Raw genomic sequence first — 14,669 nt, 5'->3', positions numbered from 1 at the left:
CACTTTGTGCCTGTACCGAGGGTCTAGTAGTGTGGCCACCCAGTACAGCTCATTCCCCTTGAGGTTTTTTATACGGGTGCCTCAACAGGCAGGACAGCATAAAAGACGACATCTGCACAAAGTCGGATCCAGATATACCATCCATCTCCTCTTGCTCTTCCTCAGTGACGTAAGTCAACCTCCTCCCCCCAGCCGCGAACAATACCACGGGAAGGTTGAGCAGCACAAGCCCCCTGCGACGCCTGCTGTGGTTGTTCTCCTGCCGCCGTCCCCTCCTCCTCCTCCCCCAAAGAAACACCTTGCTCATCATCCTCTGAGTCTGACTCGTCTTCTGCACACGACTTCTCTTCTTCCTCCTCCTCCCCCCTCTGTGCTGCCGCAGGTGTTGAGGAAACAGCTGGGTCTGATGAAAATTGGTCCCATGCCTGTTCCTGCCGTAACTGTTCCTGGTCACGCTCATTCACAGCTTCATCCGCCACTCTACGCACAGCACGCTCCAAGAAGTAAGCGTAGGGAATCAAGTCGCTGATGGTGCCTTCACTGCGGCTCACCAGGTTGGTCACCTCCTCAAACGGCCGCATGAGCCTGCATGCATTTCTCATCCGTGTCCAGTTGTCGGGCCAGAACATCCCAATCTTCCCAGACTGTTTCGTTCTACTGTAGTTGTAGAGGTACTGGGTGACGGCTTTCTCCTGTTCTAGCAGGCGGGAGAACATGAGCAGGGTCGAATTCCAGCGAGTCGGGCTATCGCAAATCAGGCGTCTCACCGGCAAGTTGTTTTTCCGCTGAATTTCCGCAAAGCGTGCCATGGCTGTGTAAGACCGCCTCAAATGCCCACAGAACTTCCTGGCCTGCTTCAGGACATCCGCTAAGCCAGGGTACTTTGACACAAATCTTTGAACAACTAGATTCATGACATGTGCCATGCAGGGTATGTGTGTCAGCTGCCCCATATGCAAAGCGGCAAGGAGATTGCTGCCGTTGTCGCACATCACGTTGCCTATCTCCAGGTGGTGCGGGGTCAGCCACTCATCCACCTGTTTCTTAAGAGCAGCCAGGAGAGCTGCTCCAGTGTGACTCTCCGCTTTGAGACAAGACATGTCTAAGATGGCGTGACACCGTCGTACCTGGCATGCAGCATAGGCCCTGCGGAGCTGGGGCTGTGTAGCTGGAGAGGAGAACTGCCACTCAGCCAAGGAGGAGGAGGACAGCGAAGAGCATGTAGCAGGAGGAGAGGAGGTGGCAGGAGGCCTGCCTGCAAGCCGTGGAGGTGTCACAATTTGGTCCGCTGCGCCCTGCTGCCATCGTTCACCAGGTTGACCCAATGGGCTGTGTATGTAATGTAGCGGCCCTGCCCGTGCTTGGCAGACCAGGCATCCGTGGTCAGGTGTACCCTTGACCCAATGCTCTTCGCAAGAGATGACACCACTTGCCTCTCAACTTCACGGTGCAGTTTGGGTATGGCCTTTCTAGAAAAATAAGTGCGGCCTGGCATCTTCCACTGCGGCGTCCCGATGGCCACAAATTTATGGAAGGCCTCAGAGTCCACCAGCCGGTATGGTAACAGCTGGCGAGCTAACAGTTCCGCCACGCCAGCTGTCAGACGCCGGGCAAGGGGGTGACTGGCCGAAATTGGCTTCTTCCGCTCAAACATTTCCTTCACGGACACCTGACTGCTGCTGTGGGCAGAGGAGCAGGAACCGCTCAAGGGCAGAGGCGGAGTGGAGGAGGGTGCCTGTGAAGGTGCAAGGGAGAAAGCGGCAGAAGCAGATGATGCACCTGAAGGAGGAAGAGGAGAAGGAGGGTGACTTTTCTTTTGTGTGCTGCTGCTGCTTTTGCTCAGGTGGCCATCCCATTGCTGTTTGTGCCTTTTCTCCAGGTGCCTTCGTAGGCACTTGTCCCTACGTGAGTGTTGGCCTTTCCACGGCTCAATTTTTGTTGGCAGAGCGAACAGATGGCTTTGCTCCGATCTGAGGCACACACATTAAAAAATTTCCACACCGCTGAGCCACCCTGGGATGTGGGCACTATGGGGACATCAGCAGCTGATGCTAAAGGGCAAGTTGGCTGGCTGTACATAGGTGGCGATACATGGTGCCGGACACTGCCACCAGCTGTTTCTGACGAAGAGCTGCCCCAGCTTCTTTCAGCAACTTCTCTCCTCCTACTACTCTCTGACTCCCCCTCTGAACTGTCCCCCTCTTCATCTCCTCTATTGGGAACATACAGAGGATCCGTATCATCGTCATCATCGTAATCATCCTGCCCAGCTTCGCTTGCCTCAGAAAAATCCAAACATGCACCATCAGTAGGTCCTTCATCCTCCTCACACATTACATCCATAGTGTTGTCGCGTAACTCAGACATATGAGCTGGTGAAAATTCATCTGGCTGTAACAACAATGGCTGTGCAGCAGTGATTTCACCACTAAATAATTCTTGCGAAGTGTCAAATGCAGCGGAAGTGGTGCTAGTAGTAGCGCTGGTGGCTGAGCAAGATGAGGTGTTCTGTGTCGCTAAATACTCAACCACGTCCTGACAATCTTGGGAGGTGATGGGACGTGCCTTCTTCCGAGCACTGTACTGTGGGCCAGGTCCACACGAAATTACATTTACACGACCTCGCACAGACCTGCCGGGTGGCCTTCCTCTGGCTCTGGCACTACCTCTTCCTCTACCTGTTTTGTCCATATCGGGTATGCACGGAGTGGTATATCACACTGCGTGCACTCACGTAGGTAGGTGGGTTCACTTAACTGCACAGGTATGCGCACTGATGCGGTGGGTTCACTGAACAGAACAGGTATGCAGTGGCGGGTTCACTAAACACAACAGGTATGCAGTGGCGGGTTAACTGAACAGGTATACAGTGGCGGGTTCACTGAACAGAACAGGTATACAGTGGCGGGTTCACTGAACAGAACAGGTATACAGTGGCGGGTTCGCTGAACAGAACAGGTATACAGTGGCGGGTTCACTGAACAGAACAGGTATGCAGTGGCGGGTTCACTGAACAGTACAGGTATGCAGTGGCAGGTTCACTGAACAGGTATGCAGTGGTGGGTTCACTGAACAGGTATGCAGTGGTGGGTTCACTGAACAGGTATGCAGTGGTGGGTTCACAGAACAGGTATGCAGTGGTGGGTTCACAGAACAGGTATGCAGTGGCAGGTTCACTGAACAGGTATGCAGTGGTGGGTTCACTGAACAGGTATGCAGTGGTGGGTTCACTGAACAGGTATGCAGTGGTGGGTTCACAGTACAGGTATGCAGTGGTGGGTTCACAGAACAGGTATGCAGTGGCAGGTTCACTGAACAGGTATGCAGGTATCCAGTGGGCTCACTGAACAGAACAGGTATGGTGGGCTCACTGAACAGAACAGGTATGCAGCCAGGAACAAGCTAAGCCTAACTAATCTTTCCCTATGAGAGACAATCTGCAGCAGCTCGCCCTACTCTCACTAACGCAGGCACACGAATGACCGTAATGGCCGCCGCTGCCTGCCTTTTATTAGGGGGGGAGTGGCTCCAGGGGCTAGTGTAGCCTAATTGGCTACACTGGGCCTGCTGACTGTGATGTAGAGGGTCAAAGTTGACCCTCATGGTGCATTATGGGGCGAACCGAACTTCCGCAAAAGTTCGCCTGCGGGACGCGAATGCGAACCACTGAAGTTCGCATGGAACCGTTCGCAGGCGAACCGTTCGGCCCAACTCTAACGCCTAGGAGAAGGGCTAGTAATAGGCACCAGGAGGGGTGGGTTAGTGTTAGGCATTAGAAGGGGAGGTTAGTGTTAGGCATTAGGATGGAGTGATATTGTTAGGCACTAGAAGGTGGTTTAGTGTTAGGCACTAGTAGGAGGGGAGATAGTTCTATGCATGAGGAGGGGAGGTTAGTGTTACGCACTGGGGGTAGATTAGTGTTAGGCATTAGGAGGGGAGTTAGTGTTAGGGCGTAGGAGGGAAGCTTAGTGTGAGAATAGGGCACTGGGTAAGTCTATAGTAAAATATTGGTAATGTTACCACCTGGCCCCTATAATAATGAGCGATGCTGCAATATGTACTCTGCATCTCCTACAATTCAACAACAACATCAAAGTATAAGGGCTAGCCCCAAATAGTTGTAACTTGTAGTACATACCACCATAATGAGCATAATTGAGGACTAATGTAAGGACAGATCTATCAATTGCCACCAGGTGAATAATATACCCTCTATTTAGGACTGATGTAGTGACAATTCTGTTAGTGGTGAAACTGAAACATTTCTCCTGCAGACTTCCACTACAGAGCTACACAGCTCTTGCAAATGTGGCGTAGCCAATGTATTCAGTTGGAGAAACAAAGTTATTGGTTTCAGATATCCTTCAGTGTCTGCTAATTAAAGTTTATATCCACATGGATCGTGGCCTTATAGTCAATATGATCAATACTCTTCTTGAAATCATTCCAGCCAGACCTTATTGATTGATGTCTACCACTGTTAGTGGAAAGGCCGGATTTATACTTTTTGTGCCCCTAGGCCAAGTATGTTTTGGCTCCCCTTTCTTGTGCAGTAGTGCGCCTCCCATTCCATGTGCAGCCCCCTATTACATGTGCAGTGGCGTAGCTACAAACCTCTGGGCCCCGATGCGGAATCTGGATGTGGGCCCCCCCCCCCCCGGCAACAACAGCCCCCCCTCCCCCGACAACACCCGACGGATGCACACACATATCAAAATCCCTATAGCCAGCTATAGGTACCCCCAGTATAGGTAGTCAGGCATAGGTAAGCCAGTATAGTTGCCCCCGGTATAGGTGAGATAGGCAGGCGCCGCCGGTATAAGTTAGATAGATAGGTGCCCCCAGTACAGGTTAGCTAGGTGGGTGCCTCTAATATAGGTAGCCAGAATAGTTGCCCCCAGCGTAGGTTAGATAGGTAGGTGCCCCCAGTATAGGTTAGTTAGGTAGGTGCCTCCAATATAGGTAGCCAGTTTAGTTGCCACCTGTATAGGCTAGCTAGGTGCCCCCAATACAGGTTAGATAAGTAAGTGCCCCCAGTATAGGTTATATAGGTAGGTGCCCCCAGTATAAATTAGATTAGGTCGGTGCCCCCTAGTATAGGTTAGATTAGGTAGCTGCCCCCCAGTATAGGTTAGATTAGGTAGCTGCCCCCCAGGATAGATTAGGTAGCTGCCCCCAGGATAATTAGGTAGGTGCCCCCCAGTATAGGTTAGATGAGGTAGCTGCCCCCCAGGATAGATTAGGTAGCTGCCCCCCAGGATAGATTAGGTAGCTGCCCCCAGGATAGATTAGGTAGCTGCCCCCCAGGATTAGGTTAGATTAGGTAGGTGCCCCCCAGGATAGATTAGGTAGCTGCCCCCAGGATAGATTAGGTAGGTGCCCCCCAGGATAGATTAGGTAGCTGCCCCCCAGGATAGATTAGGTAGCTGCCTGTCCCCATAATGGAGGGGGGGCCGCAGCCGCGGGGAGGGCAGCCCGACCTCTCCCTCCCTTCCTCTCCCCGGGGCCCCCCCTCAGATGCAGAGTAAGCGGCTAACGGAAGCGCTATAGGCAGAACTCACCTCCGTCCCTGGTTCCAATCGCCGCTGATCTCCTCTCTGGCTGGCTCTGCATAGATGCTTACACACGCAGCTTCCTGTTTAGCCGGAAGCTGCGTGTGTAAGCATCTATGCAGAGCCAGCCAGAGAGGAGATCAGCGGCGAGTGGAACGCAGGGAGGTGAGTTCTGCCTATAGCGCTTCCGTTAGCCGCTTACTCTGCATCTGAGGGGGGGGGCCCGGGGAGAGGAAGGGAGGAAGAGGTCGGGCTGCCCTCCCCGCGGCTGCGGCTCCCTCCTACCAGCGCGAACGGGCGCATGGCCCTGCAAACGGAGATGGGCCCCCCGGGCCCCTCCCCCGCCTCCTCAGGAGCCGGGCCCGGTCGCCAAGGAGACCGCTGCGACCACGGGCCCTACGCCCTTGTACATGTGTATCATCCATGTACTGTAGCCCCCTCCTATGCCATGTGCAGCCCCCTCTTCCCTGTGTATCATCCATGTACAGCAGCCCCTTTCTTTCATGAGCAGTTCCCTTGCGAATCAGTTTCAATTTCTCATGTATTGCTCCCCATTTTCAGCCTCCCTTTCATATGTAGCAAAGCAACTAGTCATTCATGTCCAGGTCGCCCAAGGCTCGGGTCTTTGAAGTCTTTCCAGAAATCTGGCCCTGGTTAGTGGCATCATATATTTAATCCAAGTCCACAGGCAAAAGTTCATATGGAAGGCCCTCCTATTAGCATTGAATTGTAATCCACCAAAGTGCTCCGTTAAAGTGAAACTAAGGTGAAAATAAACTGATTAGTGAAACAATTATATCTCTATAGTTTATGCTTCAAATCTTAAAAAAGTAGATTTAATGTTTTAATGTCTCTGTTCAATGACACAGTTTTACAAGCGTCTCATAGCTAAAATATATGAACTAGTGAACCTTTTTATCTCTCCCCTGCATCCAGAAGCAGTAGGAAAGAGTTTATGGCTGTAATTCCTTATCAGTGCGGGCTGCACTATAGTCTGACCAGGGCCCGACTGGAGAGAAACTGACACTTGTATACCTGAATGTTTTTAGTGCCCTTTAACACTGCAACATTGCAAAGCGTTCAGTTGCGTTGCACAAAAACGCAGCATCCTCTGGCTGAAGCAGTGATAGAAGTGATCAGGTTGCAGCGGGTTTTGTTGTGCCAATGTAAGAGCTGCAGTGCGACTTGCGCAGTTAATCCGGAAGTCAGGCAGTTAAAAAGGAATATAGGCTTGTTAATTGTATGCTTGGCATTTTACATACACATGTCTATCACATGTCACCTCAGGTACACTTTAAAGAGAAAAGGGCAAAACACATAAATCAATTCATTGCAAAGTAAGAAGTTACAAAATAGATGAGAGATCAAGAAATTATTGGTATTCGCCATGTCATTTGTTCTAATTGCTTGATCCACAATCAGCCTGCACGTTATCATCTTGACTACTGGCAGACATGAAAAAAAGTAGATGACACCAACTGCCATTATTTATAATCACACCCCCTAACGATACGATAGGCTAAAAGGTTGCTTTTCTTATAGATATGCAGATGCACAGAGGGAGATTGCTTGCTTGGCAGTTGGAAGCAGTTATTTCCCACAATTCATAATTTGAATCATCATAGCAAATTGCCACATGACAGAATGACCTCTTTCTTTCTTGTTCCAGGGATTATTTATTTTGCTGTTTGGATGTCTGTTGGATAAAAAGGTGAGTGTTACAATCTTCTCTGGGAAAATTTCTCATGTACAGGAGAGGATGCTTCTAAGAGAAAACTCATGTCTGATTGTTTTTCATTAAATCCAGGTGCGAGATGCCCTATTCAGCAGGTTCTCAATCTCCAGGTGGTCATCCCAGCAGACCAAGGTAGGGAAGGAATCCTCCATAACAATAGTGTGTACAGTCTAGCATGGATCTTATGTGGCTCAGACTTCTGTATGTAAAGTATGCTATCTTACAGAAGTCTGCAGCATACAGGAAAAAAAGGCACAGGGGATTGCTAGTAAAATTAGCAATATTCTACTACTGGATTTTGATAATAATATATTGGTAATGTTTACTGATATTTTACTATGGCTAAACCTAAGCCTACTCTCGCCCAGGACCCTCCCCTGCTGGAGCCTAGCTCTAAGACCCCACCCAGGTTGTGCCTAGCCCTAAACCCTTCCTTGTGGTTCTTAACCCTAAACCCCTCCTGATGGCGTCTAAACCTAACCGCCTCCCAGGGCCGGGCCGAGGCAGAGGCAAGAGAGGCTCCAGCCTCAGAGCGCAGTGTAGGAGGGGGCGCACAATTCATTCAGCTGTCATTCCTAATTGTGTATGAAGCAGAAAGAAATAAGAAAAGGGGATACATAGCAGTGACTGCAAACCAGATAACTAGATATTAAGGTGTTGGGGAGGTTGTGGGCCCTGTGGCCCTCTTAGTCTACTAGCAATCAGTGTGTGACAGCTGGGGTGGGAGGGATGGAGGGGCGCACTTTGCTGTCTCAGCCTTGGGTGCTGGAGGACCTTGTCCCTGCTCTGCCGCCTCCCCTCCAGTGGCACCTAACCCTAAATCCCCCTGTAAAGCTACGATATGCGGTAAAGAAGGTAATTTTCAGCTAGCAGGAAGAGGGTAAAATGTAGGCCCCATAGAAACCCGATAGAATCGCTGGGGGTTTTGGAAAACCCCAAATTGTGGCATTGCATAGCTGGCTTAAATTTCCCCCTCTTCCTTTTAATCGGGTGTCTCCAGGTCCCGAAATGTACCTTCTTTGCTGCACATTGCAGCCAGCCATTCTAATAGCCATGATTTATGAAAAAGAAGGAAAATTTTGGCGCCTGATAGTGGCCGCTGCCGTGTGTCCAAATCTCCCTGGCGTTATAGGTGCCTGTGGCAGCGCCGGTTTTTCTGAAAGTGCTCCTGCGCCTTTTTTTCTGCTTCGAGTCTTCGTCCCTTGTCTTTGTACTACGTAGTGATGAGCAGAAATTACGCCTGTGTTTAATTACGCATTGTAATCCGTAACTACGCATTGTTATCCTCATTTCAGTTAACATCGTAATTCGTTTCGCATGTAATTGTAATGATTCGTCATTTTGTGTAATTTTCGTTTAATTTTGTGCTGACTTTAGTGGTTATTAGCAAAGCCCCCATACATGCTATTGCTAAAACGAAGCTTTCGTTTTTGTGAATATCGATTTTAAATATGCAAAGAAAAATGACTTGACTTGTACCGACTATTCTTAACATATGTAGCAATTTTGGTGACAATGGTGTGTATTGAGTGCTTTGCTATTCGGTGCCAAAGTCGGCACCAAATCATGTGAAAATTACACGTAAATTCATGCAAAATTAGGGATAATTATACAAAATCAATTGAATTAACAATTTGTAATTACGTATAGGGGTAATTGTGAAAATGTACGCAAAATATTGCATAATTGTAATTAGCTGATTATGATCATCATTGGTACTTCGCATGTGCAGGACTGTAGCAATGGGCATATGTGGTAAAGCAGGTTTACTTTAAAGTACTTCAAATTCAGGCAAATTTCAGTCATATGCAAATATTACTAACGACAGACAGATTGTCAGTGACATGAAGATATTACAGACAGACAAAGTCCAGTGGTAACACAAACAAGCAGAAAGAAATGCCAAGCAGATGTTGAAATGAAAGCCAAGATCAAAACAGCATTATTAGGCAGAGTGTGTATAACGATTGGTGTCAACACGCAGAGAGAGAATCTGATTATTGGTGATCTGAAGAATCACCAGCAATGCAGATATACACCAGATTATGGATGATCTGCAGAGTCACCAATAATCCAGGTATGTCTAACCTCTGGACACCTGAGATATGAGTGTTTGGTGTAACAGTAACACTTTGAGTAAAGACCGCCAGAGGAGCTGGAGGTTAGGAGAAGAAGGGAATTCACCCCAGACTGTGGGTGAATCCCTATAACCTAAAGGCTTCCTAGGAGAGGGGCCTAGGCTTGGTTGCAGGATGCCCTGCTGCTAAGATGAAAAGACTTGCCCTAACTGGATGTGAGATCCTAGCTCTCTATACCCTGGAAGCGGGCTAAAGTAATACAAGTACACACAGGGCCGGCCCGCCCATGAGGCGGGGTGAGGCGGGTTCCTCAGGCGGCAGGAAGTGGGGGGCGGCACCAGATGACATGGCTGTGAGTGTGATAGCGGAGGGACCGAGTGAGCCAGAGCCGCGGTGAGGGCAGCCCGACCTCTCCCTCCCTCTCCCCGGGCCGCCCTCCATGCTCCCCCCTCAGAGTGCAGGCAGCAGAGTTAGCGCGCAGGGAAGCGCTGCTGTACACAGCTGTTACTCACCTCCCTGGATCCGATCGCCGCTCCCGCCCTGCGTGTGTATCAGCAGCCGCGTGTGTATCAGCAGCGGCTACATTGCAGAGAGGAGACCAGCAGGGCGGGAGCGGCGATCGGATCCAGGGAGGTGAGTAACAGGCTGTGTACAGCAGCGCTTCCCTGCGCGCTAACTCTGCTGCCTGCACTCCGAGGGGGGAGCATGGAGGGCGGCCCGGGGAGAGGGAGGGAGAGGTCGGGCTGCCCTCACCGCGGCTCCGGCTCCCCCCTCCGCCATTATGAGGGGGCACCTACCTACTTAACCTATACTGGGCAAGCTACCTATCTATCCTATACTGGGGGGCACCTACCTAATCTAACCTATACTGGGGGAAGCTACCTATCTATCCTATACTGGGGGGCACCTACCTAATCTAACCTATACTGGGGGCCAGCTACCTATCTATCCTATACTGGGGGGCACCTACCTAATCTAACCTATACTGGGGGCCAGCTACCTATCTATCCTATACTGGGGGGCACCTACCTAATCTAACCTGTACTGGGGGCACCTACCTATCTATCCTATACTGGGGGGCACCTACCTAATCTAACCTATACTGGGGGCCAGCTACCTATCTATCCTATACTGGGGGGCAGCTACCTAATCTAACCTATACTGGGGGCCAGCTACCTATCTATCCTATACTGGGGGGCACCTACCTAATCTAACCTGTACTGGGGGCACCTACCTATCTATCCTATACTGGGGGGCACCTACCTAATCTAACCTATACTGGGGGCCAGCTACCTATCTATCCTATACTGGGGGGCAGCTACCTAATCTAACCTATACTGGGGGCCAGCTACCTATCTATCCTATACTGGGGGGCACCTACCTAATCTAACCTGTACTGGGGGCAGCTACCTATCGATCCTATACTGGGGGGCACCTACCTAATCTAACCTATACTGGGGGCCAGCTACCTATCTATCCTATACTGGGGGGCACCTACCTAATCTAACCTGTACTGGGGGCAGCTACCTATCTATCCTATACTGGGGGGCACCTACCTAATCTAACCTATACTGGGGGCCAGCTACCTATCTATCCTATACTGGGGGGCAGCTACCTATCGAACCTATACTGGGGGGCAGCTACCTATCTAACCTATACTGGGGGGCAGCTACCTATCTAACCTACACTGGGGGGCAGCTACCTATCTAACCTATGCTGGGGGGCAGCTACCTATCTATCCTATACTGGGGGGCACCTACCTAATCTAACCTGTACTGGGGGCAGCTACCTATCTATCCTATACTGGGGGGCACCTACCTAATCTAACCTGTACTGGGGGGCAGCAACCTAATCTAACCTATACTGGGGGGAAGCTACCTATCTAACCTATACTGGGGGCACTTATCTAACCTGTATTGGGGGCACCTACCTACCTAGCTAGCCTATACAGGTGGCAACTATACTGGCTCCCTATACTGGGGGCACCTACCTAACTAACCTATACTGGGGGTACCTACCTATCTAACCTATGCTGGGGGCAACTATACTGGCTACCTATATTGGAGGCACCTACCTAGCTAACCTGTACTGGGGGCACCTACTTATCTAACTGATACCGGGATGGGGGGGGGGGTGCCTGCCTATCTAACATATACTGGGGGCAACTATACTGGCTACCTATACTGGAGGCAACTACCTGGCTAACCTATACTGGGGGCAACTTTACTGGCTCACCCATGCCTGGCCACCTATACTCGGGGGGACCTATAGCTGGCTACCTATACCGGGGGGGCGCAATTTTTACACCCTCGCCATGGGTGCATTTTAGCCTAGAAACTGCACTGTTGCCACCGGCCTCCGAGCTCTGCAGGCTCTCCTGTCTCCTCCAAGGCTGCACGCTGGTGACGCTGCCTAGTGCCTAAGCCTGCTGATTTGATGGCGGCGGCTGCCGCCCGCTCTGCTGCCCTGGCTGCGGCTGATTGTCATGGTCAGTCACTGAACAGCGAGCGCCGCCGACGTGACGATGATGATGCTGGCTGGCTGCCGCCGGCCGCCGCTCACTGGCCCAGCGCGAGATCCCTCAGATCCGAGATGGAGCATGCCCGCCGCAGACCGCAGCCGTCTGCCCCCTGCCAGTGCAGGATGCATGCTAGATGCGGATGCCCGCCATTCGCCGCCGCCAGACCCGGAGGGGGACCCAATCCCTGGTGAGTCAGTCACTCACTTTGCTGCGTCACTCAGGCTTTCCTTCACGGACACGGTCGGTTGTGTGGGGGATGTAATGTTATGTAGAAATATTGGGGGGGGGGGGGCGCCTTTACGATCTTTGCCTCAGGCAGCAGAAAGTCCAGGACCGGCCCTGAGTACACAGTGCTAGTCTTGGGTGTGAGGTCCGTAGTCACAACACCCTGGAACTAGTTTATAGCATAACACAGTAATGACACAGTATCCTAAGCTTGGGTGTGAGGTCCGTAGTCACAACACCCTGGAACTAGTCTATAGCATAACATAGCATTGACACAGTATCCTAGGCTTGGATGTGAGGTCCGTAGTCACCACACCCTGGAACTAGTCTATAGCATAACATAGCATTGCGAGAATAATCTAGCTCAGTGTGAATTCCCAGGTCCTCCTGGTTACAACACACTGTGGGATCTGACTGAGGTCTGTGTGCCAACACATATAGCATTCGCAACGGCAGACAACGTGAGACTGAGGGACGAGTGGTTATATAGTGCAGCGATGATCAGCGCCGCCCCGTCCCCTGCAGCCAATCCGCATACATCCTGAGATCAGCTGACCAAGGGAGTCAGCTGATCCCTCTCTGCTTCCCATAAAGCTTCTGTCTCTCCGCGCGTGCGCGTGTATTCCTCAGCCTATGTGCACAGGAAGGCTGTACAACATCAGACACATGTCGCCGCACGTAAACCGCCGGACTGGACGCGGAAGTAGCCGCCATGCCGTCAGAGCACGCGGCGGCCATTCCGCAATCCTTCACAGTGTGACTGTCAAACAATATAATTAGGTGGAGTGTCATAAGACAAAGTGCCCTCCGTATAATATCCAGAATGTTTTCAAAATGAGGACATGCAGAATAACAATATGCAGAGTGCCCCCCACAAATATCAATATATAAAATGCCCCCCCCCCCCCCACACACACACACAAATAACAATAGAATGCACCCCACAAATAACTATAGGCAGAGTACCCCCACAAGTATTATGAAGAAGCAGCGTGTTCCCCAAAAATAATTATGGGCAGTGTGCCCACCAGCAATGTACCCCATTAATATTAGAGTGCCCCCCACAAATATGAGATAGAGTGCCCCCCACAATAAAATAATGCTTTATTATTCCCCCCTAATCATGGCTCCTGCAAAAGAAACCATACTTACCAGCAACAGCATGACTCCTCCCTCACTGCCAGAACACCGACTGTCCCACGTGCCACTAAGACTAACTGAAGACTTAAAGTGGTTCTGTGTCTATTAGAGGAATCATTAGACCAGGACCGGCTGCATGGAACGGGTGATCGTAGGAGGACGGCGCGGGATATGACAGTTACAGGGGGGCGATAGAAGCCCCAGGTAAGTGTGAGTTTTTGTTTTGTTCAACCCTCCACAGAACCCCTTTGAGAGATATATGTGCCTGGTCATCAGTGAGTTCGGCAAGAAATGTGGGCTTAGCTGCAGATCCCGTGATCTAGTTGGGACAAGGGCATATTAATAAGCTGACCTCATCATTACAGCTAATCTTATGCGTGTTCCGTGCAGCAACGGCCTGTAAACCGCATGCAATTAACCACCCTGGCGTTCTAAGATCGCCAGGGCGGCTGCGGGAGGGTTTTTTTTAAATTAAAAAAAAACTATTTCATGCAGCCAACTGAAAGTTGGCTGCATGAAAGCCCACTAGATGGCGCTCCGGAGGCGTTCTTCTGATCGCCTCCGGCGGCCAAAAGTAACGCAATGAGCGGCCTTCCGTGTTTTGCTTACTTCGTCGCCATGACGTCCTGACGTCAGCCGCCTCCGATCCAGCCCTTAGCGCTGGCCGGAACTATTTGTTCCGGCTGCGCAGGGCTCAGGCGGCTGGGGGGACCCTCTTTCGCCGCTGCTCGCGGCGGATCGCCGCAGAGCGGCGGCGATCAGGCAGCACACGCGGCTGGCAAAGTGCCGGCTGCGTGTGCTGCACTTTATTTGAACAAAATCGGCCCAGCAGGGCCTGAGCGGCACCCTCTGGCGGTAATGGACGAGCTGAGCTCGTCCATACCGCTAAGGTGGTTAAGTACTACAAAGAGATTTGGTAGTTGCTGCAAAAGGTTCAGCGGGTTGTACTTTGCCTACCTCTGGTCTACAGTAAAAAGTAGCCATGTCCTGTAAAGTGCCGCAGACCTTGATTTCATTTGGTGTTTACTTAAAGAGAATCTGAAGTGAAAATAAACTTATGAGATGATTTGTATGTGTAGCACAGCTAAGAAATAGAACATTAGTAGAAAAGAAAAGAGTCATGTGTTGTTTCCAGTACAGGAAGAGTTAAGAAACTTCACTTGTTATCTATGCGAAAGAGCTTCTCTGAGCTCTCTGACCCAACTTGGGTCAGCTACAGTGCTGTTTTCTGAAGCACTTCTACATCAAAGAAACAGTGAGACACAGCTTGAGATGAGGTTTTACTGCAGGAAAGTGTAAAGGGTCATTAGCTCTTCTCTGTTTCATAGTATAAAATACAGAGTGTGGTTTGTAAATTGCATATATGACAGAAAGATGCAATGCTATATAACTGAAAATAAAAAACATGAGACTCTTTT

The 14,669-nt window shown here is 50.6% G+C and overlaps 1 protein-coding gene across 6 annotated transcripts in view; it reads left to right on the top strand.

The window, feature by feature from the left end:
- Positions 1-14,669, top strand: part of LOC137571282 (adhesion G protein-coupled receptor F5-like) — a 299,361-nt gene that overhangs the window by 267,809 nt on the left and 16,883 nt on the right. For all 6 annotated transcript variants that reach the window (XM_068280195.1, XM_068280196.1, XM_068280194.1 and 3 more), the window contains 2 exons: positions 7,222-7,263; positions 7,360-7,419. In XM_068280195.1, coding sequence (XP_068136296.1) covers positions 7,222-7,263; positions 7,360-7,419 — 102 coding nt within the window. The remainder of the gene's footprint in view (positions 1-7,221; positions 7,264-7,359; positions 7,420-14,669) is intronic.

Source organism: Hyperolius riggenbachi, chromosome 4 (genome assembly GCF_040937935.1).
Source record: "Hyperolius riggenbachi isolate aHypRig1 chromosome 4, aHypRig1.pri, whole genome shotgun sequence".
In the NCBI taxonomy this organism is placed as follows: domain Eukaryota; kingdom Metazoa; phylum Chordata; class Amphibia; order Anura; family Hyperoliidae; genus Hyperolius; species Hyperolius riggenbachi.
Note: the sequence above shows the minus strand (reverse complement) of the source record. Positions and strands in the feature narration are given on the sequence as shown.